The sequence below is a fragment of the Fonsecaea erecta genome (genome assembly GCF_001651985.1).
Source record: "Fonsecaea erecta strain CBS 125763 chromosome Unknown Scaff1, whole genome shotgun sequence".
Classification (NCBI taxonomy): Eukaryota; Fungi; Ascomycota; class Eurotiomycetes; order Chaetothyriales; family Herpotrichiellaceae; genus Fonsecaea; species Fonsecaea erecta.
The window spans coordinates 4,156,705-4,180,406 of NW_017387244.1; the positions used below are offsets into that span (position 1 = coordinate 4,156,705).

The 23,702-nt window shown below is 53.1% G+C and overlaps 7 protein-coding genes across 7 annotated transcripts; 4 read left to right on the top strand and 3 right to left on the bottom strand.

Annotated features, from left to right (window-relative positions):
- Positions 1-377: 377 nt before the first annotated feature.
- AYL99_01472 (hypothetical protein) lies at positions 378-3,175 on the top strand (the record flags this gene model as incomplete). The annotated part of the gene is made up of 2 exons (XM_018832988.1): positions 378-2,208; positions 2,256-3,175. The coding sequence occupies 2 exons, from the start codon at positions 378-380 to the stop codon at positions 3,173-3,175; spliced, it is 2,751 nt and encodes a 916-aa protein (XP_018698867.1).
- Positions 3,176-3,648: 473 nt separating this feature from the next.
- On the bottom strand, positions 3,649-5,289 carry AYL99_01473 (hypothetical protein; the record flags this gene model as incomplete). Its single annotated transcript, XM_018832989.1, has 1 exon — positions 3,649-5,289. The coding sequence occupies one exon, from the start codon at positions 5,287-5,289 to the stop codon at positions 3,649-3,651; it is 1,641 nt and encodes a 546-aa protein (XP_018698868.1).
- A 641-nt stretch (positions 5,290-5,930) lies between these two features.
- On the top strand, positions 5,931-9,870 carry AYL99_01474 (hypothetical protein; the record flags this gene model as incomplete). The annotated part of the gene is made up of 5 exons (XM_018832990.1): positions 5,931-6,219; positions 6,266-6,387; positions 6,434-7,751; positions 8,602-8,789; positions 8,863-9,870. 5 exons carry the CDS (start codon positions 5,931-5,933, stop codon positions 9,868-9,870), a joined length of 2,925 nt encoding a protein of 974 aa, XP_018698869.1.
- Positions 9,871-10,574: 704 nt separating this feature from the next.
- Positions 10,575-12,169, bottom strand: AYL99_01475 (eukaryotic translation initiation factor 3 subunit E; the record flags this gene model as incomplete). The annotated part of the gene is made up of 2 exons (XM_018832991.1): positions 10,575-10,788; positions 10,857-12,169. 2 exons carry the CDS (start codon positions 12,167-12,169, stop codon positions 10,575-10,577), a joined length of 1,527 nt encoding a protein of 508 aa, XP_018698870.1.
- Positions 12,170-12,382: 213 nt separating this feature from the next.
- On the top strand, positions 12,383-13,072 carry AYL99_01476 (hypothetical protein; the record flags this gene model as incomplete). Its single annotated transcript, XM_018832992.1, has 2 exons — positions 12,383-12,545; positions 12,621-13,072. 2 exons carry the CDS (start codon positions 12,383-12,385, stop codon positions 13,070-13,072), a joined length of 615 nt encoding a protein of 204 aa, XP_018698871.1.
- Positions 13,073-13,872: 800 nt separating this feature from the next.
- On the bottom strand, positions 13,873-16,809 carry AYL99_01477 (hypothetical protein; the record flags this gene model as incomplete). Its single annotated transcript, XM_018832993.1, has 1 exon — positions 13,873-16,809. The coding sequence occupies one exon, from the start codon at positions 16,807-16,809 to the stop codon at positions 13,873-13,875; it is 2,937 nt and encodes a 978-aa protein (XP_018698872.1).
- Positions 16,810-20,389: 3,580 nt separating this feature from the next.
- Positions 20,390-21,807, top strand: AYL99_01478 (hypothetical protein; the record flags this gene model as incomplete). Its single annotated transcript, XM_018832994.1, has 4 exons — positions 20,390-20,547; positions 20,598-20,639; positions 20,690-20,788; positions 20,838-21,807. 4 exons carry the CDS (start codon positions 20,390-20,392, stop codon positions 21,805-21,807), a joined length of 1,269 nt encoding a protein of 422 aa, XP_018698873.1.
- Between the last annotated feature and the right edge of the window lie 1,895 nt (positions 21,808-23,702).

Below are 23,702 nucleotides of genomic sequence, written 5' to 3' on the forward strand. Positions count from 1 at the left end.
TGCTTGATATCGACTCCGGCAAAATTCTCCATCTCATGAAAACTACCTGTGGTCGAATGCATGGTATTCTTTTCTTTAGGCCACTGCATACGACGGCGTGGGCTTCTGGCTACTGTGCAATTAATGTTGCGCCTGGCAGTTTGGTATGCCAGACCAAAGGCGAAGTCCACCAATCCAAGACACTGATACCAGATCTGCGGGGCTGCACGGTCAGAACACATTACGACCATGAATCTCAAAGCACTTATCTGAGTGTTTTAGTTGCATCGTCAGGAAGTGGTTATCAGCTTCGGCCTCCAGTGCCTGAAACATTCGACTCGTGGCTCGCAGCATTGCTTTGCTGGCAGCCATTGAGACCAAAGGGAATACACAACAAGATGACCAAACCCCAGCCAGTCGGAATCGCCGAGAAAAAGGCAGTATCACAAAGGCGTCTTTCTGATTTCACCAACCCCAAGGCCACAGCTATTGTAAAAGTGGGAAAGATGCTACTCTGGGACGGACCATTACCCTCAGGATCTCAACTTGAATCTTCTCCCAGCAGCATTGGCCGGTCGATGACGGAAGAAAACTATCTCTGGCGCAGAGTGAGCTGCACCCTGCACGAAAATGGCACATTTCGCCTTCTCAGCGAGATTGATAGTCAGGTGCTCTCGGTAACACCACTGTCGCAGCTTTCTCGCTGTGCGGTTCAGCGACTGGACGAAAGCGTACTACGTATGCCACACTGTATTGCGATTTATCCCCAGTATCGCATCCAGACCTCTGTTATGGGGCTTTCGAGACCGATGGTGTTGTGCTTAGAATCACATGTCGCACTCGAAGCTTGGTTTGTCTTGCTCCGAGCCCTGACTGTGCCAGAGTTGTATGGTCCAGAGCAACTGTCTCCTGAAGACGCACAAGCTTTATCGCAACCGTCGCAACATGGTAATAACGTCCCTACGCAGGGCATGTTTCGGATAGAGCGATCCCTCTACATCAAAATAACTGAGGCGAAGTTTGCACAGCGATCCGCACCACAAGAGACCTATGAATATAACAAGGCAAAGGGGAAATCCGCGAAGGTTGAACAATCTAAAGAAGGGGTATACGCGGAGATCTTGCTGGGCAAGGACTTACGAGCTCGGACGACCACCAAGCTCACTGTCTCTTCAGCATTCTGGGCCGAGGAGTTCAATCTACCAGACATTCCTGCGGCTTTGTCAAAGATCACCATCGCGGTCAAGCTTGGAAACCCTGCAGAGAAGGAATGGACGATGGTCGCCGATGGCCTCTACGATATTTCGGCAGATGCTGGGTACCTTTCCGGCCTCGGCGGTCTGGAGATTTCGTCCCACGATCCGATCTTTGGGAGAGTGGATGTTTCGATTGATGAGCTGGAGCGTAGTGGCACCATCGACAAGTGGTGGCCTCTGTTGGACAACAACGACCATTCTGTTGGTACGGTCCTAGCTCGACTGTCGCTGGAGGAGACGGTGATCCTGATGGAGGCTGAGTACGATGAATTTGCATCTCTACTGCACAACTACTCCAATGGCCTGACAACACAAATCGCCCATCTCCTCGGGCCCGATCTCCGGCAGTTATCTGACATCCTTCTGGACATCTTCCAGGCATCAGGAAATGCTACTGACTGGATCAATAATCTTGTAGAGGAAGAAATCGACGGCATCTACAAAGACACACCCCCAATGCGGATGCGCTTCAGTAGCCGTATTCACTCCAACGACTCGTACGAATCCGCTGAGCAGAGAGAGATGCTGGTCCGTGACCTAAGTCGATCGGCTACGATGGAGGCCAATTTGCTTTTCCGAGGCAACTCACTCGTAACCAAGGCACTCGATGCCCACATGCGCAGACTGGGCAAAAACTATATGGAGGAAGTTTTGGGCGAAAAACTGCGCAAGATTATCGAACGCGACCCTGACTGCGAAGTAGACCCCAGCAGAGTCCGATCGCCAGAGCAGCTCGACAAGAACTGGGCGAACTTGATATTTCTCACCAACGAAATCTGGAAATCGATATACGCCTCCGCGGGCCGGTGTCCAATGGATTTACGCGTCGTGTTTCGCCATGTCCGGTCTTGCGCAGAGGATCGATATGGCTCTTTCATACGGACGGTCAAGTACACGAGCGTCTCTGGCTTCCTTTTCCTTCGTTTCTTTTGCCCTGCAATCCTGAATCCAAAGCTCTTCGGGCTGATCCAGGGTAAGTTTTGCTGCATTCTTTTCCCGGCTTATGCTAATATCATCTAGATCACCCCCCTGACCGCACAAAAAGGACTTTTACATTGATCGCGAAGTCCCTCAACGTGCTTGCGAACCTGGCACGATTCGGAACGAAAGAGCCTTGGATGGAGCCCATGAACAAGTTTTTGGCGGCGTCGACAAACCAATTCAGAGCCTTCATCGACGAGATATGTGCTGTGAGCTCCTCTCAGATAGCTTCGGCAAAACTTGAGCCTCAATATGCCGCGCCGAACCAGATACGAGGTCGACTTCCAGCTTTATCCCGAGAGGGCCTCCCTAGCCTTCCGTTCCTTCTGGACCATGCAAAGCTGATGGCACAGCTCATTGACTTATGGGTCACGCATGCCCCCGAAAACATCAGCGATGCAACTGACGACGAGGTCGTGCAGGCATTTCATGCGGTCTGTGTGCGGCTCTCCCAGAGAAGCAAAGAATGCCTGAAAGCTGCGGAGCAAGCTGAACGGCCTGACGAAAGGTCAGAACATACCTGGCAACGGCTGCTCACGGACCAGCAAAAAGCTATATCGCCCAGCAACGCTTTTGAAGAGTCTCTACTGAGATCACACAGGGACAATGAGATCACGGCTCTTCCCCAAACAGCAAACACCGTGACAGATGTGGAATACAGAACTGCTGAGCTCTCTCCAATTGTAGGAGAAGGCGACACAACACCATCAAGCTCAGCTTCGGCGTGGGAAAGACGGATCCCCTACCCTCACCGGGCCACAGAGGCGCGAACGATGACAAACTCGACGAATTCGTCGACCGATGCAGTTGACCTGACTGAAGATGCTCGGCGGCCGATGTCTAGCAGCCGCGATGGTTCGGCAAAAAGCCGTCTATTTGAATTAATGAGTTCCTCTTCGCGGCGAAGAGGAAAAGCTGGAGATCGCAGTTATGTGGACGATGACGGGCACGACATTTGACGACAGCAGCAGCAGCAGATTTTTGATGACTTTTTGATGTCGCTAGATACCACCTCATGTACGAGAAACAATGATCTTTCAGCCACAAAACTCAGGTACAGCTTCTCCAGTTCTGCAGATAATTAGCGAATATCATTCGGCTTGCTCCTTCACAGACGAGTTTCCTTTCAAGAGACCAGAAAAATAGAGCGATCTTTGTTCCACACGTAGACGGAAAAGCCGTCTATATGGAGAGCCAGGTGGTTGGCCTTAGGGGCCCATTTCCTGCCGTCTTATGCTGACCAGCAATATTACTATGCAGACAGATCGAAAATTGGGGGCATTTCCCGCACTCCTCTTTGCACGAGGGCATCGCTATCCTTAAGTCTGACACATGGTGCTCTGAGGGTCTTGGTATTATATAAACTTGTGTCAGAGATCAGGCCAGACCGACTTGACTGCCAAAGTCCTAGATGTCAATCTGCCCTCAGACATCAGATCAACCTCTCTTTGGCGGCCAGCCGTCCCGCCACCACGTCCAACCAATCCAGTATCCTCGGGAACCAGAGCATTTGCTCTTGCCTCCTCCACCACGCTGCACCACGACTACCGAGTGATTCGTGCCCCCTTTCTTTTTCCTTTGCCTTCTCCCTGCTCAAATCCATGGCTCTGTCCTCCTCGATCCCTCCTAGCACTGCGTACGTTCCCTCATCCATCTCCACTCCACCCCTCTCCATTTCCGCGAGCAATCCATCCACCTCCCTCAAAGAACTCCGCGTCAGCCAGACCAAGGATATCAACGAGTTGTAGAACTGAGGGCTGGCACCGAGTACGTAGGATGTTGTACCCAGAGAGCGGATCCGCGGCAGCAGGAGCAGTGCGTAGGGTGACGATGGGTAGAGGTTGATGTATAGCCTGAGGGCGAGGAGGAGGGAGGCCGGATAGGTGTGTTGGAGAATTGCTAGTTGGGTCGTGGAGAGTGTCGGGACCGAGGGTGCGTTTGGGCTTCCTAGAGGTGTGATGTCCGTCGTGGTTTCATGGCTGCTGGAGGCAGGAGACGAAACTCGTATCTCTCTCTCTGCCGCCTCCACTAATTGGCGTGGGTCGTCCGACTTTTCTCGCGAAAATGTGAACTTCCGCAGCCCACCGTATCTTGGCAGCTGGTCCTTGCCGCTGAGCGCCTGGCCAGGGTGGGATTGCAAGTCCCTGGCCATCGAAAAGATTCGAGACTCGCAGACTTCCCACATCGCAACCTCGCCTCTCTTGGTCTTTGAATATGCCGCTTCCTGGAGGGCTCGAGATATAGATTGCATGTGCTCACGAACGGCATGTTGGATGGATTCCTCGAGTTGGCTGAAGGGGTGAGATGGAAGGGCAGTCTCAGCGAGCGATTGCTCCAAGATGTCTCCTTCTTGTAGTTTGGAAATAGATTCTCCCTTCAGGGTCGGTAGAGCTGAAGGCTCGTCGACTTCTGTGGCTTGCAGGGGCACGGAGAGGTCTTCACCACGGGTTTCCTTAGTAATTAGACCCAGCTGGTCTGCCAAAGCCGTGTCATGCTGTTCCGCCAATCTGGTCCCAGACTGTTTAACCGCGGCAAGGGCATCTTGTGTCGTTTGCGCTAGTCCGGTGGTTGGTTGAATGTTGGACTGCCCGATCCTAGCTTCCGGATGAACAATACTCCCATCGGATTGTCGAGCAAGACGAGATCTCTCTCGCTCAGACTGATGACTCCGCAGAGAAGAAGTGAATATCTTGAGAATATTCTCAATGTCAGTGTCGGCCGCATCGGCATAAGATGGGCGTCGCTGTGACGTAGTGGCTTCGGTCTGTTTAGGGGCAAACCGAAGTATTGTCTCAAAGGCTCTGCGCTCGCTGGCGGTGATGGTAGAACTGATGGTTGTTTCGGAGTTTTTAGAGGTGGACTTAGACGCTATCGGAGACCAAGCGACGCTTCGGGCTTTTGCTTTGAGAAAAGACTCTTCGTCAGGGGCAAGGGGAGATCTGCCATCTTCGACCGGGGCATTTGAACCCCTTTGAGATGATGCAAATCGTGGACGTGAGCGACAAACTCTCTTTGGCAAGCGCAGGATCGTCCGGGTATGGTAGAGGAATGGTAGTTCAATGCGAGTGGCCATGTCCAACGCTGCAGAAACCAGGAAAGCGACGTGGACGAGGATGGCTGGGAAGAGCAAGAAAATCCATATCACGTGGACTTCAGGAGGTCGGCACGCGTTCGGAGGGACATGTGACACGTTTCCACTAACCTATTTCAGTTCTTGGCAGATTTGCCTGCTTCTCGGAGGCTGAAACGCTCTCCGCCCTTTCTTAACCGCAACTGCGCGCCGCGCCCCACCACGCACCTAGTGACACTTGACACTCGCCCTGCCCACGTCCATGATCCCTCGTTGATAAAGACCATATCTACGCCTCAACTCTACGTCGCTTCTCTACCTTCTCTTACTGCGATTACAAATTCCGACCTTATTACTGCAAAGCCCACCCCCTACATTGCCCGACTTCACCCCACCTCACATTCCGCCCAGACGTTCGCGTTATCGTCTTCCCTTCACCCCCACGCTGGTCCGCCGAACACGTGGATACAGTGCGTTCGTCCCCGAGTCTGCGCGGTCCAGGTGCCGCATGACTTGTGGCACAACTCGCGATCACACATTCCTCCGGGGTAGCCTGACCACGTCTGTCGCCAACAAAAGAGCCTCCGACCCTTCTGCGTGCGCTGTGCACGCTCTCTTACTGTACTCTGTGACTTACCCGCACCATGAGCGCCGCCCTCCCTCGATTGACCTCGGACCCTGCAGCTGCGTGGAACGATCATGAGCAATACGGAACCATGAATCGGGGACATTCAAAGAGTACCACACAACATCCGGGGTCTATGATGCATGGACCGAGCAGACAGCGCAATGGCTTCGGCGGCAATGGTGAGAAGGCCGTGCCCGTACCAGGGTCGACGGTATTCGGGAACGGCGCAGATAGAAAGAGCAGTATCTCACAGGCCCAGCCGTTATTCGATATAGCGAGAAGCCCTCCCACCACGTCAAGCAAGAGTGAGTCAGACCAAATGCCGACGCACGTATGCTGACTTGTTGCAAGATACCAAGCACGTCCCGTGTAAATTCTTTCGTCAGGGGGCCTGCCAGGCAGGTAACGCGTGCCCTTTCTCCCATTCTCTCGACCCAATGACGCAGCAAGCACCTTGCAAGTATTTCATGAAGGTACGACGGTCGTGGGGAGTAATGGAGTCGGAACTAACATGTACAGGGGAATTGCAAGTTCGGCGCCAAATGTGCCCTTGCCCACTATCTTCCTGACGGGCGACGAGTCAATCGAGCAGACCTCGATGCTGGGTTCGCCATGGCAGGCCGAAATTTCAACTACGCCAATCGAGCAGACCAAGCGCCATTCCCCAGCCAGGAACCCAGCCTGGCCGATCCCGTACTCAACCAACCGCCTTACAACTCAGACTACTTCCCAGGTCAAGGGTTTCCGTTGATGGACAGTGATGAAGCAGATGCGTTTCAAGACCGGTACAACCAATATCAACCGCCCTCCACCCTCGATTCCGGACTCAACTCTCCCCCAACATCTCAGTTTGGTTCTCCCCCCAATGATTTCCAATTCCCTAAATCGCCCGTCGAAAATCTTCGGACCGCCCTCAATGCGCCTCTACCACAATCCTTTGACGCGAACGGAGTTTCCCACATAGCGAAGTACGGACCTCTCGGTCAGTCTGTCCCAGACAAGTTTGGCATGCGATCTCCAGCCTCTTCTTCGTTGTCAAGACAACTTGGAAGTCCTCCGGAATCGATTGTCAATGTTCGAAACGCTAATTTAGGGTCTAATCTGAGAAACGTGTCGCCTTTGGGTCTTTCACCGCAGAATGCCGAGGAGTCCATTGGCCAGCGAATCATGCATTCTCAGAGGCCCGTCAAATCGAGAGGGCTGTCAGCAAGTGTTCCGCGTCCATATTTACCTTATGAATGGGAGGAGGGGTTAGGGGCGGAGACAGACTTGCTTCCCAATAGTTTGCACGACGAAGTCCTCACTCCCCAGGAAAAAATGCGCCGCACTTCAAGAGCGGATCAAGAGCACAGTTCCAAGGATCACGTCCACGCCCTGGCAATTCCAAGTGGAACTTCAAGCAAAGTCGGATCACCACCAGCAGGAAGTCCTTCTAGATTCAGTGCCTTATGGGCTGAACAGAGGGAGAAAAAGGCTGCCGAAAACAACGGGCCGTCCAGCTTTGGCCATGTGGGTTCTCCTCTTCGTGGGTCCTGGATGCCCAACGAGTCAACGCCGAGCGTACAGATATCTGGGATATCCCAAGCGATGGCCCGCATGCAGCTCAATCGAGTCGACTCTGGCGAATTGAATGGTTTGAGGCTCCAGTCCAGTGGTTTGAGACATTCCTCGGCGCCAATTGGCCGATTTGATCGTGGGATCTCCAGCCCTGGCCTGAGTTCCAAGAAGATTGACGAGGAGGTTGAAGGAGTATTCTTCCCCATGGACGGCGATGACAGGACACCAAACTGGTCAGGCCAATCGCCTCGACTTGTGCCACTGCGTGACCGAAGCAATGGTGACTTGACAGGTCCAAAAAAAGACATCCCGGGACTGGATGAGAATGGGTTGAAGTCAATATGGGCATTTCGCTCGTGAACGGTTTTCCGCAAATTGCGACGCATAGCGATACACGTTGTCACACATAATAACGAAGCACGACCGGCGTCCAAAAAATGTACAGGATGTTCGATAACACTCCGGTTCCTCATTCGAGTGACGAAGGCATGAAACCCCAAAACTTATTGCATTCACACACATTGCAAGGCGTTTACAATGAACGAAACATGAAATCAGAACCAGGGCTTTTGAGTCAGAAGGAGAGAAATGATCGGCGCTACAGATACCTTTGCTTGTTTCCAGGGCTTGCTTATTATATGGGGGCGTCATAGACACAATGTCGCCAAAGTGAATATGAGAGTTTAATTCCAATAACAGTCGACCTAATGTGGACCATGACAGTGACCCAAGACGCGTCCAGTACTCGGTTTATACTGCAGGGCTTTTCTATAAGAGGCCGATGCGGGATGAAACGCTAAGGTGAAAAAGGCCCGATTGGGCCGATAGACCTTCCCTCGACAACTGCGTCTCTGCATTGAACTTTTTTGAGTCCGTGAACCAGCTCTCGACATCTACTTGACCACCCCAGTTGAAGTCGGCATTTTCCCTTTTCCCCATCCAAGGCATGTTGAGTAGTAGCTCGGTGTGGCGGCTATGCTCAACATGCATTGGACCTTTGCTGCGCACGGCAGCTAGAACCCCTCATCGTCGAGTCCGCTTCCAGAGCTCAGGTACGCACTCGGGTATACCCGCATATTTCGATGTCCCAGGCCTTTAGACAAAGTCCCAGTGGTTGACTTCTCGTCCAGGAACCATAGGTTCGGGAAATGGGCCAGAAATCTCGCCGATTCTTCTGCAGCGCGCAAGAGCAGTGGCCGCCGAGCACCAGCAACTGGCTGCGGCAAACGCAGAGAACTACGATGTCGCCGTCGCGAAGAAGATCGGGGAGCTGGGTCCCGTGTCGACGGCGTTGAAGGAGTGGGATGATGCTCAGAATGTATTTCAAATACCCTTTGTCGCCGTCGGATATCGCAGGTCTACATGTTAACAATGTATTGGGGGGGAAATAGTCTCTCAGAGAACTCAATGCTCTCCTGCACGACCCTTCTTCCGACTCCGAGCTTCGCTCCCTCGCGGAAACCGACATCCAAGCGACTACCGCATCCTTGCACTCACTTGCCTCAAATCTCAAGAGGTCGCTCATCCCGCCTCACCCTTTCGCCTCTATGCCCTGTCTGATCGAAATCCACCCGGGCGCTGGAGGCTCCGAGGCTTCCCTCTTCGCCCAGTCCCTCTTGAACATGTACACCGACTTCTGCACGCGGAAGAGATGGCCTACAACCCTGGCGAGCTACACGCCGGACGACTCAACCCATGAGGCGGGACTGACCGATGCACTGCTGGAAATCAACCATCCGGGGTCGTACGATGTATTAAGGACAGAGGCAGGAGTCCATCGCGTCCAGCGTGTCCCCACGACCGAGAAGAAAGGCCGCACACACACCAGTGCGGTCTCAGTGCTCGTGCTGCCCAACCTGCCCGACTCTCCCGCCCACGCCGAGGGCTTGGACTACGACGACCCGAACTCGGACTACTACATTTCGGCGGCGGAGGTCAAGTCGGAGACGATGCGGGCGCGCGGTGCGGGGGGCCAGCACGTCAACAAGACCGACTCGGCGGTGCGGTTGACGCACATGCCGACGGGGACGGTGGTGGCGATGCAGGAGTCGCGGTCGCAGCACAAGAACCGCGAGAAAGCCTGGACGCTGCTGCGCGCCAAGCTGGCCCAGATGCGCCGAGAACAGCGCGAGGCTGAGGTCATCAGCATGCGCCGCGCCGCCATGGGTGGCGTCGCCCGCACCGGCCGCGAGGACAAGGTGCGCACCTACAACTTCTCGCAGAACCGCGTCACCGACCACCGCTGCGGCGTCGAGACCAGCGACCTCGACGGCGTCCTGGCCGGCGGTGAGAGTCTGGAGGAAGTTATGGGCAGCGTGCGCGAGTGGATGAACGAAGAAGAAGTGAGGGGCCTGGTCGCCGAGGAGGAGATGAAGATGAAAAGCACAGTAAGGGCATAGTAATAGCAATGGCAACAGGAACGGGGACGGGCACGGGAAGAAATGAGACCGGATCTCTGTCTGCTGAACGGATTCATGGCATCTTCGTGGCGGTGATGCTTTTCTCTCTTCATTTTCTACCCTCCAGCTGTTTTCATGATGCCTGCTACATACAGCAGAGAAACTTTGCCAGTTTCATAGAGCCACCAGGTATGAGCTCTAGTTCTTCATGCCGGCTCTGATCTGACCACTCGCTGTTGCTCGTGCTTGGTTCTCAACTCAAGAAAGCCCATTTTCAGTCCATCAGATCTGCCTGTGTGTCTGTCTGTCTTTCCTCGTTCAATGCCATGCCATGCCGTGCCCTGCTTATGGATATCATATCATGATACCCTTTAGTCCAATGCTCGTCATGTTGCTGGGGTACTCTTGGTGCCCGTAAGCTCGATTTTTTCTTTTCTTTCCCGACAGCTTCCTTCTGTCACACAATGTTTTCTGTTCACTGTTTCCGTCCACGGCCTTGAATTCGAGAGCTTCGTGATGATCCCTCAAATGTTAGCGTTCAATCGCATTTGCAGCTTGGGGCCGTTCAACTGCGCATTGGAACGGACTACTCCGCAGACATTTGTTGTTGATAGTTTTGAGTCCCCGTCGTGTGATAGATTGATTCGATCCGACCATCCATACCAATACCCTTGCATGCATGGATTCATTCAATCAGCGTCCATTCATTTCGCCACGGCGGCGCTCAACACCTGCGTGCGGAAGAATGCACCCTTGGTCTTCTCAATGACCTGTTGGTACACGCTCTGAGGGGGGTGGTTCATGACGACCGTTCCAGCCTGGTAATCGATTTTGGCATCCACCTTGGTGTCGCGGATGAGGTTGACGATCCATTTTTCACCTTCAGTTGGAGAAAGGCCCAAGCGGGTGGAGAGGTCCCTGAGTCAAGAAAGTTAGTATTTGAGGTATTTCAATGTTTCACTGGGAGCAGACGCCGTTGGACTTACTTGATATCAATTCTCTGGTGGATCTTGCAATAACTCTCCGAGATGAGATGTCTGGCACTCTCCATAAAAGTATCAGTCGAGCTTCCCAAGAAGAAGTCACCCCTCAAAATCGCCTCAGCTTCAGACAACTTCTTCTGTGCACCTTCGAAATCGAAATCGACGTAGAGGGCCTTGACGAACTCAGTCACGGGGTCTTGATACTCGTAAACTTCCTGTTTAACAACTCTGATGAGATCCTTGAGTTGTTTCTGGTAGTTGTGCGAGTTGTTCATGCGGGTGCGGTTGGTGATGACTGCTGCCGCAAGGTAACGGAGGATCCAGGGACAAACGGTTTGTATGGAAGAGATGTATGGCGCAGAGAAGTACATTTCCGTCAACTTTTCACGAGCAGGTTCATAGTTGAAGAACGGGAAGAGGGCATAGTGAACCAAGGCTTCGCGGGCCGTGAGTTGAGCGCGAGGATTGTTGAACAGCCGGGTCTCGATATGTTCCTTGACTTTTTCCACTTCTTCGAGCGCGTTCTCCCATTCTTCACCTAGGATTTCACAGACCAGCTTGCCCCAGGTGGCTTTGACCACTTTTTCATTGTCAGTTGACAGAACGCGGAAGCGGTAGAGTAAGTCAGCGGCTTCGGGATAAAGACCGCACTGGTAGCGGAATCTGCCAAAATCATAGAGATTGTCCACCATCTGCTGCGTGACGCCGTGTTGTTCTTCGAGGAACTTCAAGTTGGCGACCTTGTCACTTCGGAGTTGTGAAGTGACTGACTCGTCGTTCAGCAAGTTGGTCAGATGTTCAGACTCCTCTTGGTATTTTGCCAGTTGGTTCAACACTTCCTCTCTCTTCTTCGCAAAATCGGCTGGCGTCGACTCTGTCTTATGAATTTCCTTGTAGAGATTGCCCACATAGTCAATCATGTTCGTGTCACTAAGAAGGTTGAAAATGGCCTGTTTGATGTCATCGTACCGCTGTTGTGAGATGTCTTCGGACCCGAGCTTGTGTTCAAGTAAAGGAAAGATAAGATGTCGATCCATGCGCTGAATGAGCTTCGCCAGGAAGGCATACTCGCCGGTTGGGTCTTCGAGGTGCGACATCTTGAGTAGTGCTCCGAGTCTGGGCTCGAGTCCAGTGTCAATTGCTATGAATTGTTGTTCCAGCAGGGACAAATTCTCCTCTGTGAGAGGGTGTGTGGGTGGAGGAGGCGATGGCGACGGGGTTGGAGGGAGGAAGAGACAAAAGATGTACTCAGGTATATCTTGATTATCTTCGTGCTCAGGATGGCCGGGCGGAAGGTTGTTGACCTGCGGCGACATTTTCAATTATCGGTGGTGCGCCTGTGAAATTGAGTTGAGAGAGGTGAGGCTATACCGAATATCGTTAGCGGTGTTTTTGAGAAAAGCGGCGATGCCAAGGTAAACCCTTGGCATTTTCAGCCTTGTATTTCACGTGCATATCCAGCCCAATGTTCTCGTCTCGATTCTAACGTGCACGGCGTTGTCCATTTGTATGTGCATTCAACCACGACCATGAAGGCTCCTTCTACTCTTCTTCTACGGGCTATGCTACGCCCACAACAGCCTTTATGCCAGGTCAGATGGAAGTCAGAATGGATGCCTAGGGAGAAGTACGCGAAAATCACAACTCTGGACAAGCTGCACCGAAGACAAAAGGCAGCTGTTCGCAAAGAAAGTAAGTTCATTGCTGCGGCAGAGCTGCTTTCTTGCTCTTGCTGGGACACTCACTGACGTGAACCTTGACCCACAGGACAGGACAGCGAAGATCGTGCTGCGAAAATGTATCCTACCTCCAGTCCTCCAGCAACCCTCTCACCGGCACGACAGCAGCAACAGCCACCACAGCAATCCCCTCCTCAACAACTTTCTTTCCTCAAGAGCCAGATTCAGAGCCACGACCTCACGCCAACCCTTTCCCCGCTTCCCTACCTGATCACGCGTACTCCATCGAAAAACCTCCCAATCTATCAGACCGCCAAGGCCGGCGGATCCAAACACATCACGACGATCCGCAAGATCAAGGGCGATCTCCAGGAGCTGGCGAATGCTGTGCGCACTGCCTTGAAGCTGGAGGAATACATCACCGACGTGCGAGGGCGCAAGAAGGCCAATGTCGTGATCAACTGGACGACGAGGCATGTGGTGGTGAGGGGCTGGAGAGGGCCCGAGATCAAGCGGTGGGCGGAAGTGAGTGGGTTCTGAAGAACTCTTGAGAAGAGGGCAAAAAGGACCTGAAGGATGGATTGGGCGTCTACGGGTACACGAGTAACGCGGGCAATCCAAGTTCCCCAAGCGGTGATGGTGATGGCGATACGACAGCGGATTGTGTTCGATTGGGCTTACCGCCCCGAGTACTCCCTGTAGATCAGTGACCGGGTCCGGTGAGACTGAAAGCTACGTTGCAGAGCGAAGAGCTCTATTCGAGCAGATCCAAGTTGAGTGTATTCAGATTTGCAAAGACAAGATGCCTGTTGGGCCATTTTTTTTTACGGATCGATACAAGAGACAGACCCAGCCTTGAGATACACCAATAGTCTTAAGTGTCAGGGAGAAACCCCTACCACCCTTGCATGTATTATTAACAAAGTCGGATTCGAGTCCACTATGTCCTTGCCAACATTATAAATGTATGATCTAACGAACGAGCGCCAATATTCACAGAAGCGCATCTCAACAGACTAAGACCTCTCCTTCGCATTGAGACCGAATCCAAATCAAAAGAGTATCTTTATTGAATCAAGTTGAAGACTAAGTACACACATTTTGTGCTCTTCCCTCTCTTTCTAGAGCGGATAAAAGCATCCTTTGAGTACCCAAACATTGGAAGCTTCATGTGGAGGTACAAAAAGGCCCCCAAGTCAAGCCATTGAAAGTCCTTGTCATAGCAAATCTTGCTCATCTCCGCCAACTCGTATTTGCACACGCTGGATGAATGTAACAGGGGTATGCTCAAAATCCAGCCGTCAGCTCAACCGCGCTCATGCAACCCAATGCTCGTGAGACTAATCCTCTAAACCGGCATAAACACAAAGCTGCCGCAGGATGCCGGGGTCAATATCTTTCTGTATCATCGCTCCCAACAAACTCTCTTTGCTTGGCATGATACCCAATGGTACTATTGTCGAGCCGTGTTCATCAGTCCTGCGGGCCTTTTGCACCAAGGTCTTCAGGACGGCGATGGCACGATTCGCTATTGCCCCATGACCATTGACGTCTGGCTCAAAGGCATTGTTTCGGTTGTTCGGGAGTGGATGCCTGGGAACGGTCTGCGTCGTCCGATCGGCACTCAACAGACCAACTACCCGTAGAAGATTGCCAGCAAAGCCATCATCTGACTCGAGCCACGAGCGCGCTAATGGATGGTCTGAGCCAGGTGCAAGACTTGCCAATATTTCTGCTGCCAACATTCCTTGCAGGAGGAAAGGTTTCCGTGCCTCGATGAGTTGCCTGGTGTGGTTTGAGTTTGCTGGTATTGAAGAAATGGCGAGACCGAACGCCCTAGTCAATAACTCGTATGGGGGGCTCGAGTGGCCATCGGCTGCGAAGATGGCTTTGTAGTAAGTGCGGTTTGGTTCGTCGCGCGCCAGAAGCTTAGCGAGACTGTCAACAGCGGAAGGCATATACTTGTGTAGAGTAGGCGTGTACGAGACGAAGGAGACCCTGGTGGTGGAGCCCGAGGTAGGGGGTGGGGTTGGTGCGAACGCGAGAAGGAAATGAAGGACACAGAGGGCTTCTTCTTTCCCAGGGAGCTGAAGCAAGGTCGACAAGTTACTAAAGTAGATGACCACGTCTTTCATAAAATCCAGGGTATTTCTGTTGTGTCGCAGGAACATTTCTGTCGTGCCGAGGTATCGAATCACGGTGCTGAGGAGCTTGACAACCTCTGGTTGACCAAGTGGGACAAAGTTGGCTTCGTAAAAGGAGAAATTGCGCAACAGGGTGGTGATACAAATCAAGCGATCCGCGGCCCGCTCGAGATCGTACGCGACCGTTCCAAACTCGGGCGCATCTTGCAAGGACTCGTTCTCAAGGCGACAAGCTCGGATCAAATCTTCGTACGAAGTGAGGAACATTTCATCGGAGACTTCGGTTGCGTGCTCGCTGAGAAATGTGACTTGATCCTGCGCACAGTCCAGTAATGTGTCGACAAGATCGTCGCATTCACTTAACGCTAGTGGCAATGCAGATTCCATCGACAGCGTAACAAGTGTGTCCAGTGCAACTCGTGTCTCTGCGTGTATTCCAGATTTGATTGCCATTGTAAGGGCGTGGATATCAATGACGCCCAGCTCCCGGATAGTGGGTACGAATGGTTTCGATTCAGCGATATGTTGGCCGATAATAAACATCTCTTCCACATTGATTGGTCCATGAAATCTGCTGGGAGGAAGGACATCAGGCTTGAAAGGATCTTCGATAGGATTCGACAAAGGTTTGCTCGTGTCAGGCTCCGATTCTGCCAATTTCCCACCGCCCGTCTGAGGTCGTTTTTGTGGTGTCTGAACCTGGACCTGACCCTGCATGGCAGCAATCTGTTGTGGGTCGAACTGGCGTGACACGTGAGTGCGATGCTGAGGAGTCACTGTAGGATCTGATGGTGGTTGAGCGTGTGGAGGTTGCATGAATCCATTGGCTGTAGGGTGCTGTGGTTGTTGGGGGACGGGTCCGACAGATGACGCGCTTCTCTGGTGGCTAGGGTCTTGAGGTTGGTCGCGCGGAGGTGACATCTGGGTCTGGCTCTGTATCGCAGCCTGAGCCGCCATCTTTTGCTTCTGCTGTGACAGCTGCCATGCAGCCTCATAGGGGGCTAGATTGTTCATCCAGTACGCCTGAAGTTCTTGAGCTGCTTGCAGATGTTGTGGCGGAGGGAAACCGAACTGGTGCGCAACCGCAGCCCACTGATTTAGCTTAGATATCCTTTGTGAGCCTCCATTTTTCACCACAGCTGCGTATAACCGCAACAGCGGCAGTGGCCGGCCACATATTACCGGATTCAGATCAACCTGGCGGTTACGCGCAGCCATGAATTGCTGCAGGCCCCGTATAAAATCTTCGGGATTGTTGGGTCTGGCGGGCTGAAACGCGGGTGGTGGTCCTTGCGGCATCTGCGGGTTGGAAACAGGCTGATTAGGATTGGTCGGCATGCCGTTCATGCCACGAGCTTGAGCCTGAGCCTGTGCTTGTGCTTGCTGCATCTGACGCGCTTGAGCCTGAAGATGCATTTGATAGTTTCGCTGCGCCGCAGCCACGGTTTGATGTTGTGCCGCCATGTTCATTTGTGGGTTCATCCCTACTTGTGGCATCCCATTGCTCATATTCTGACCAAATTGGGGTTGCGAAAAGCCTGACGCAAACACCCCATTTGGCATGAAGTTTTGGGGGTTGTCATGAGGTGTGCCGACGCGACTCGCATGGTCCGAAGGAGCGGGAGAGGCGTGTGGGGGAGCATGTTGGGGGGAAAACGGACTGGGGGACGCCGTCGCGACGCGTTGACTGGCTTGGGCCGAAGTGAAATGATTCAATTGTTGTATGGTTGGAGATGGCGAGGCATTAGAGGTAGTTTGGAGGTGGCCATAAGGTGTGGGAGCGTTGGAAATGGCCGGTACACCATTTGGTTGGGGGTTGTATCCGGGATAGGGAACTTGTCCCGGGGTCTGTGACCTTGAACCAGGCAGGCCACCAGGTGCCTGGCGCGGCGAGGTGACCAAGCTATCTTCTCTTGCTCTTTTGGAAGGTATCACCGGGTTGGTTTGATAGACCGGGTTGTGGAAGGCAGGTGAGGTGGTTCGGGCGGCGCCATTGAGGAAGGCGGGATTTTGGAATTGAGCAGGGTTTATCGTCTGCGGAGGTTGCAGGAAAGACATGCCAGCATCCATTGGGCCTCCAAAGCCAACATGATTGTTTGGATTCGAGGAGGCGTCGGTCAGCCAAGGGTTCATGGCTCGAATGAGGTTCGGTCATCCATTGGCTATAGCAACAACAGTCATCAGTCGTGGTCCTAGAATGCGCGCAGCCATCACGAAGGCGAGCACATCCGCTTCAGCATCAATATCACCCACCAGGGTCCGATATCTCATGATGGACAGGCCCGCGGACGGTTGCGCACTGAAGCAAGAATGTGGATGGCGCCGCGGTTGGGGTGAAGAGGTGGTGAAAAGACGCGTCACAGGGGATGGCCAAGGTCATCATCGGGCCGTCGAGGCTGATGTGATACGAGCCGAGTGAAGGAGCAGCAAGCACGCTTGGAGGACATCAGACAAGGCTACTTACCTGACTGGCAATGTTTGAGCGGAATCGTCACAGGCGTAAAGGTATGCGAACCGATCGGAAAGTCGAGATTGGGACGATTTTCGTGAGGGCTGGGGACGGCCGAAAAGGGTTTAGCCCCGGCGGCGTGTGACAACTGAGAACAGGGAACTGCTGAGAGAAGAAGGTTAGCCACGCTTCAGGCAGGGCAGCAGACTGGCAACGAGGATCATGGGAGAGGTCCCACTCGGGTCTATTGGGCCGTGCGACACGATCTCAGTTGCATGTTTGATGGGAGATAACAGGCGCTAGTGATGGACCTGTGGGTGGATGGTTCTGGGGGAAGGGAAAGAAGGCGAGAGGATGGATGACTGTGGTGGGCGAGCCATGTGCGCTGGTGTTCATTTCCGGCTGCTGCGAACCGGCCGGCAGAGGGAACAACAAGACAAGCCCACTATGTTTGCGAAAGGCAAGGGGGGAATCGGCAGAGGGGCAAAAAAAAGGTTTCATGGGGGATCAGAAGGAAAAGGCAGAGGCTTACCGTGTGGATGTGATTAGAGGGCAGCAATCTGGAGTTCCCTTCCCAAGGTTGATGATACGTGGTAGTTCGGACGCTGCAGGAACAGAAAAGAGACAATCACCACGGCAGGACAGGGCGGGGTGGGAGACGATCCGTCAAGAGGGATGACAAGCGACAAGCCAGAGAGAGTCTGAGCTGACGACTTGGGTGAATGGGAATGGAAATTGATGAAACACAAAACAGCAACTGCCTGGAACCGGGGGATAAACTGGTCGACAGGACAGGCACCGTAAAGGTTGGAATCGGGGGCAAGTCGAAAAAAATTGGGAGCCTAGAGAAAGCGCTTGGGAAGGGGGGAGAGTGACAGAGAGACAGGTAATGCAACCGACTAGAGGCGAAAGGAGAGGGCGATAAAGCGAAAGATGCAGCAGAGAAAGGCCAGAGAGCTGCCTGGTTGTTGGCTGCGTTGGCGGTGTTGGCTGCCCTGGGTGGGCAGAAGGTGGGCAAAAAGTGGGCTGTCCGGTGCCACTCGGCTGTTCTTGGGGCACGCGCAAAGGCCGCCGAGGGGGGCCTGTCCGCTAACTGGCCATCGGTGAACCTTCATTGGCTTCTGGGCAATGCAGGGTTTCGTCGTACGAAGTGAATAGCAGTGCCAGCCCAGTTTTCGCTTTTTCTTACCTGCTTCCGTCACTCTGTGCTCACTTGTGGCCGTCTGCTCAGCATAGCAGTACCCTCCAGATACCACCAGTTGTCGATCAACCAGAACTCTGCCCCAAGAGCGTAGGCAGTCGAAAGGCTGGCCGGTGACTTTTGGTGTCTCGTGGGAGGAAATTTGCTGGCAATAATTGCAGGGTTGTCTCCCGTCTCTTGCTCCTGGGAGTTCCGGATTTTTGCCAAAACACGGGTTTCAAAATGCAAAGCCGAATTGGGGCCGCACCAAGCTCGTTTTCGGCTTAGATCATCCTCCAAGTGCCTTGGTGTGCGATCACAAACCTAATGATCCCCCATCACGCTGAGCATACGAAGGAGACCGCTCCGCTTCCCATCTCAGCCACGTTTTGAGCACGGAAACGCCCATGTGCTCTCTTTGCTGGGAGTCTCTGTGCCTGTAGGTGTGCAAGCACATTCAGGATTCCCGTAAAGAAACTTGGAGTTCATGGCGATTGGGATGAGTAGACGGCGGCGACAGAAGGCTGGGAACCACACTGAGGAGGCGGTCAGTCACATCCCTTCTTCACACCAACAAAGCGTAGCATTGTCCCCCAGACAGACCACTTGGAGCACGTCTGGGCTGTTCTTGTCATCTGGCAGGGTCGTAGACTAGAATGGATAAAAGATAGGTGTCACCTGAAGGGTGAGAGAGAGAGAGAGAGAGAGAGATCATCACGGCGGACATGAGCCGGTAGAACAACGAACAGAGACATCTCCCATGGTCAGGTTTAGGAGAGAGGAATCCTAGCTATGGGAAGAGGAGGGAAAAGAAAAAAGATCTAGCAGGTCGCAGAAATCCAGGGCTTACATAGTCGGATATTGCCTCGTTTCTGCTCAACCAGCTCAACCAGCTCATTGCTCATGCGTAGGCGGCCAGATATCGTCTGATTGGCAGATCCGCGAGTCTAGTTTCCTCATTGCGGACAGGCTGAAGCCCTTGTCGACACAAACCTTCGAATCGTGTCACACGCCAAAGACTGTCTCAAGCGAACCTGGGCGGGTTCTTTCATATTGCCAGAACCAATGCAATCCAGTTCACCAGTCCGGGATGGTTAGGCACATATCGTGCATGCTCGGTGGTGCGTGGCCCTCTATCTATTAGCTGCATGGACCGCTCCTCCTTTCGGCTGTGGCCCGATGTTCTGCGAGACCCATCACTGCATGATACACTACGGTCGGACTACCACCAGGCTCAATGCATTGCGGAGCCGGTGTGGTCGTATCCAGGGAGAGTGGCACAATTCGAATCTTCAAAACCCCTCGAGAATCTTGTCGAAGTCAACTATGGAGATCCCTGGCGGACGTATCCAGGGGAGCTGGAGCGAGCGGAAAGGAACTAGATCAACGGCGCGGGATCTTCCTCTTCGCAGCTATCCCTGAACCGACCGAATCCAAAAAGCCGGGTCCGCATGCCTCGAGACAGCAACCCGCTCCAGGACTTCGCTTTAGGAATACGTTTTCTGACGTGGAGGACTCAGTTTCACCAATCTCTTGTCTCTGGAGCAGCCAGATACTCATGTATTATACGCCAGGTCGGCTGAGTTCTGGCCAGAACAAAGAGAGTATGTCACCGCTTACGAAGTGTAAAGGGGTCTGAAACCTAGCATAGATTTTGCCAGCATGCCTATAATTGCCGGACCGCCCGAAAGCTTACTGAGGAGAGCTGGTCCCTTCGATAGGATGGCCTGTGAATAGCCCAGCTGATCGAGAAGGCGGCCTGTGCGATGCTCAGTGGCCGTTCGAGACGTCAAAAGAGGTGGGTGGGTGAATCTCGCCGCGGAACTTCGAATTATCCGATTCTCATTGCGCCCTAATTCACTTATGGACTAGTACATTTCCTTGCGAGCGGCGCGTCCCTGTGGTCGCCTTCAAGTTCGAACTTGACTGTAGAGTCGTCCGACAAGGTAGAGCCTGCGATCAACGATTGTATCTTCCCACTGCATCCCATACGTTGCCGGGAATCTTGTCTCCTCTAGGTGGTGACGAGTTTCCTCCACACTTCCGTACCAAACAGAACTCCAAGCCTCCATCGGAAAATCATCATGGGCGACGTCCTCGTTGACAACCCAGCCAACACCGTTCCGCCTCACAAGAAACCGCCCATTTCAGATTCCATCCCGGACATCGACTCATTAGAAGGAACTGCTGCAGACGGAGGCGATGAGTACTCGACATTGAAGAGGCTGCAAAGACATTTAGAGTACGGATTCATGCGGTTGTTTGTCGGCGCACCACAGCTGACTTTGCCAGGTACATCAAGCTGCAGGAAGAATATATCAAGGATGAGCAGAGGTGAGTCAAGGGCGATCCACAAGCTCATGCAACGACTGACTTCATTTAAGATCCCTGAAGCGTGAGCTGGTGCGAGCGCAGGAAGAGATCAAGCGAATACAGAGTGTTCCGTTAGTGATAGGCCAGTTCATGGAAGCTATCGATCAGAAGTAGGAGTGCATCCCTTCCATCTGTGTTCAGAACACTGACACCACACAGTACCGGAATCGTCCAATCTTCAACTGGCTCTAATTACGTCGTCCGCATCCTCTCAACCCTCGATCGCGAAAAGCTCAAACCGTCCTCGTCCGTCGCCCTCCACCGTCATTCGAACTCTCTGGTCGACATCCTTCCTCCGGAGGCCGATTCTTCCATTGCCATGCTCGGAGCTGACGAGAAGCCTGATGTGACGTACGCGGATGTTGGCGGCCTGGACATGCAAAAGCAAGAGATCCGGGAGGCAGTGGAACTGCCACTGACACATTTTGATCTCTACAAGCAAATTGGCATCGACCCGCCACGAGGCGTGCTGCTTTACGGCCCTCCCGGGACGGGAAAGACTATGTTGGTCAAGGCGGTTGCTAACAGCACGACTGCGAGCTTCATTCGGGTTGTCGGCTCTGAATTTGTCCAAAAATACCTGGGCGAGGGCCCTCGCATGGTTCGGGATGTGTTTCGAATGGCGCGAGAGAATTCCCCTGCCATCATTTTCATCGACGAGATCGATGCCATCGCCACTAAGCGTTTTGACGCTCAGACCGGAGCGGATCGAGAGGTTCAGCGTATTCTTCTAGAACTCCTCAATCAGATGGACGGCTTTGACCAAACGAGCAACGTCAAGGTCATCATGGCCACAAATCGAGCGGACACCCTGGATCCTGCCTTACTCCGTCCGGGCCGTCTGGACCGGAAAATCGAGTTCCCGTCGCTACGAGATCGCCGCGAACGGCGGTTGATTTTCACCACAATTGCCAGCAAGATGTCGTTGTCACCTGAAGTGGACTTGGATTCGTTGATTGTGAGAAATGATCCCTTATCGGGAGCCATCATCGCGGCGATCATGCAAGAAGCGGGATTGAGGGCAGTGCGCAAGAATCGATACAATATCATCCAAGCAGATTTGGAGGATGCATATTCGAGCCAGGTCAAGGGAGCACAGGAGGCAGACAAGTTTGATTTCTACAGGTAAAAAGGGACATTATCAGGACAGGTGGGTGTCAACGTGTTGGGTTTCTAGGACAACCCGAGCCGGGAACCAGGCTCGATTGCATCGCATGGTGTCTCCGTTCTACAGGTAGAAGTAGAAGGCATTTTTTGCGGCATCAAGGACATGATCAAAAGTTACCGGTCGTAATAGCTGTTCCGTGGCACCAGTGATCAACCACACGTTCGAGCGCCCAGCTCAGTGGTCGTGGGCACCCAGTGGGTGGGGAGGTTGTTTCATTACTAATACGAGGCCAGATATACCTTATGTACCGAGTACTCGGTACAGGTGTGGTTTTCGGATTTGCTTGGTGACTGTGGCGCTTATTACCTACATACTGGTAGAAACTTTACGAAGAGGCAAAAATCACCTTCAACTGATTTATCAGCACCACTGGCATCTGGTTTGGGCTGGACTTATTCGTGCTGGCTCACGGGAAAGACAAACACAGCAATGGTATTGAAGGGGGCAACCGTCAGGAGATTGTAAACGAGGAGAAAGGTCCATTACTCCGTACTAAGTAGTGGCAGACCTGGAAAAGCGGTATATCCTCGCTACCATGCAAGTTAAATTCACTGGAAGCCAGGAGAAACAGGAAGGGTGGATGATTATTTGGGAAGGGAGCGTGGCGTGCTTGCAGATGCACTTTTCCACACACCTTAACACACTTTTGGCTCTGAGCGAACGAATATATTATTGACCAAGCTTGCCGTGGTGGGGTGGCGTCAAGGCTAGTCCGGGTTGGGAATGGTGCTGTGTGCGTGCCGGGGCAATTTTCATCGATGATTGCGTCAGAATTGCGAGTCAAAGGAAAATGAGCAAGTCACCCACACAGGCTTTACCCCCCCAAATCATTATTCTTTTTCTTTCACCCTTGAACTCCGAGTTACGAGTACTCTCACCACCCCAACACCTAAAAGTCCCAGTGGGATGCTACTTACGGGGGGCGAAGGGGGATTGAAACTGTCCCAGTTAGTGACCCTCGCCCCAAGTAATAAACTCCCGTAACTCCATCCTTACTTAGCCTCTGCTACCTCTCCATCTGCGAGCTGAGGTCATTGATATCTCTTTTCCACCCTCTTTCAAACTTTCCCATCCCCTGCCATTCTCCTCTCTCCAGTTCCAGTTTGAGCCTCTCGCAAAAAACCCACCATCCCAACTCGGCCATCAATCAAAGCAATCCATACAAAACTAGGTGCTGTTGTAACCTCCCTAGGTACACGCTGTTCACTCGCACCGTCGATCACGGGACCTGGATCTCTTGTTCTTGGGATCTTTCATCGGCTGTATCACCCAGCCTGCGACACACGTCATCACTTTTCCTCCTCTTCTCCTCTGAGACCGCCCACCACCCACGCCAGAATCTAGCTGCGCCCTCGATCTCCTTTTGGATCGCGAATCTCGAAAATCCAAGACGACTGTTCTCGGCACTTCGACTGGGAAAAGGATTCGCTGCTCCGAGCAGGCTTTGGTGGTGTACTACTCGTCCGGTAAGTTGCTGGCGACAATTTCCCTGAATTTTTGCTGGCCCCGGAGCCAATTCCCGCCCGGCTACGATCGAGTATTTGGAGTGGGCGGGTCGATATGAGTGGCGAGCAAAAGCGAAGCTCTGAACGCTGATGGGCTCGATGGCTGGCGATCGCCATCCACTGCCGACTTCCAAGCTGACACGTCTCTGATTCGCAGGCTGCGTGGTTAAACCCACCCTTGGACAGACCGCTCGGACAAAGCCAACCCTTGCTCCCTCGCGGCCCCCCCTCTCCCCCCAAGCCTGCACTTCCTCGCCTGCCCTACCTCCAAAATATATGAGGCGCCAACGCCTTCCCAGCTCTATCGACGTCACTTCTGCAACGGCTGACGTTGTTTCCTCATCTACGTAT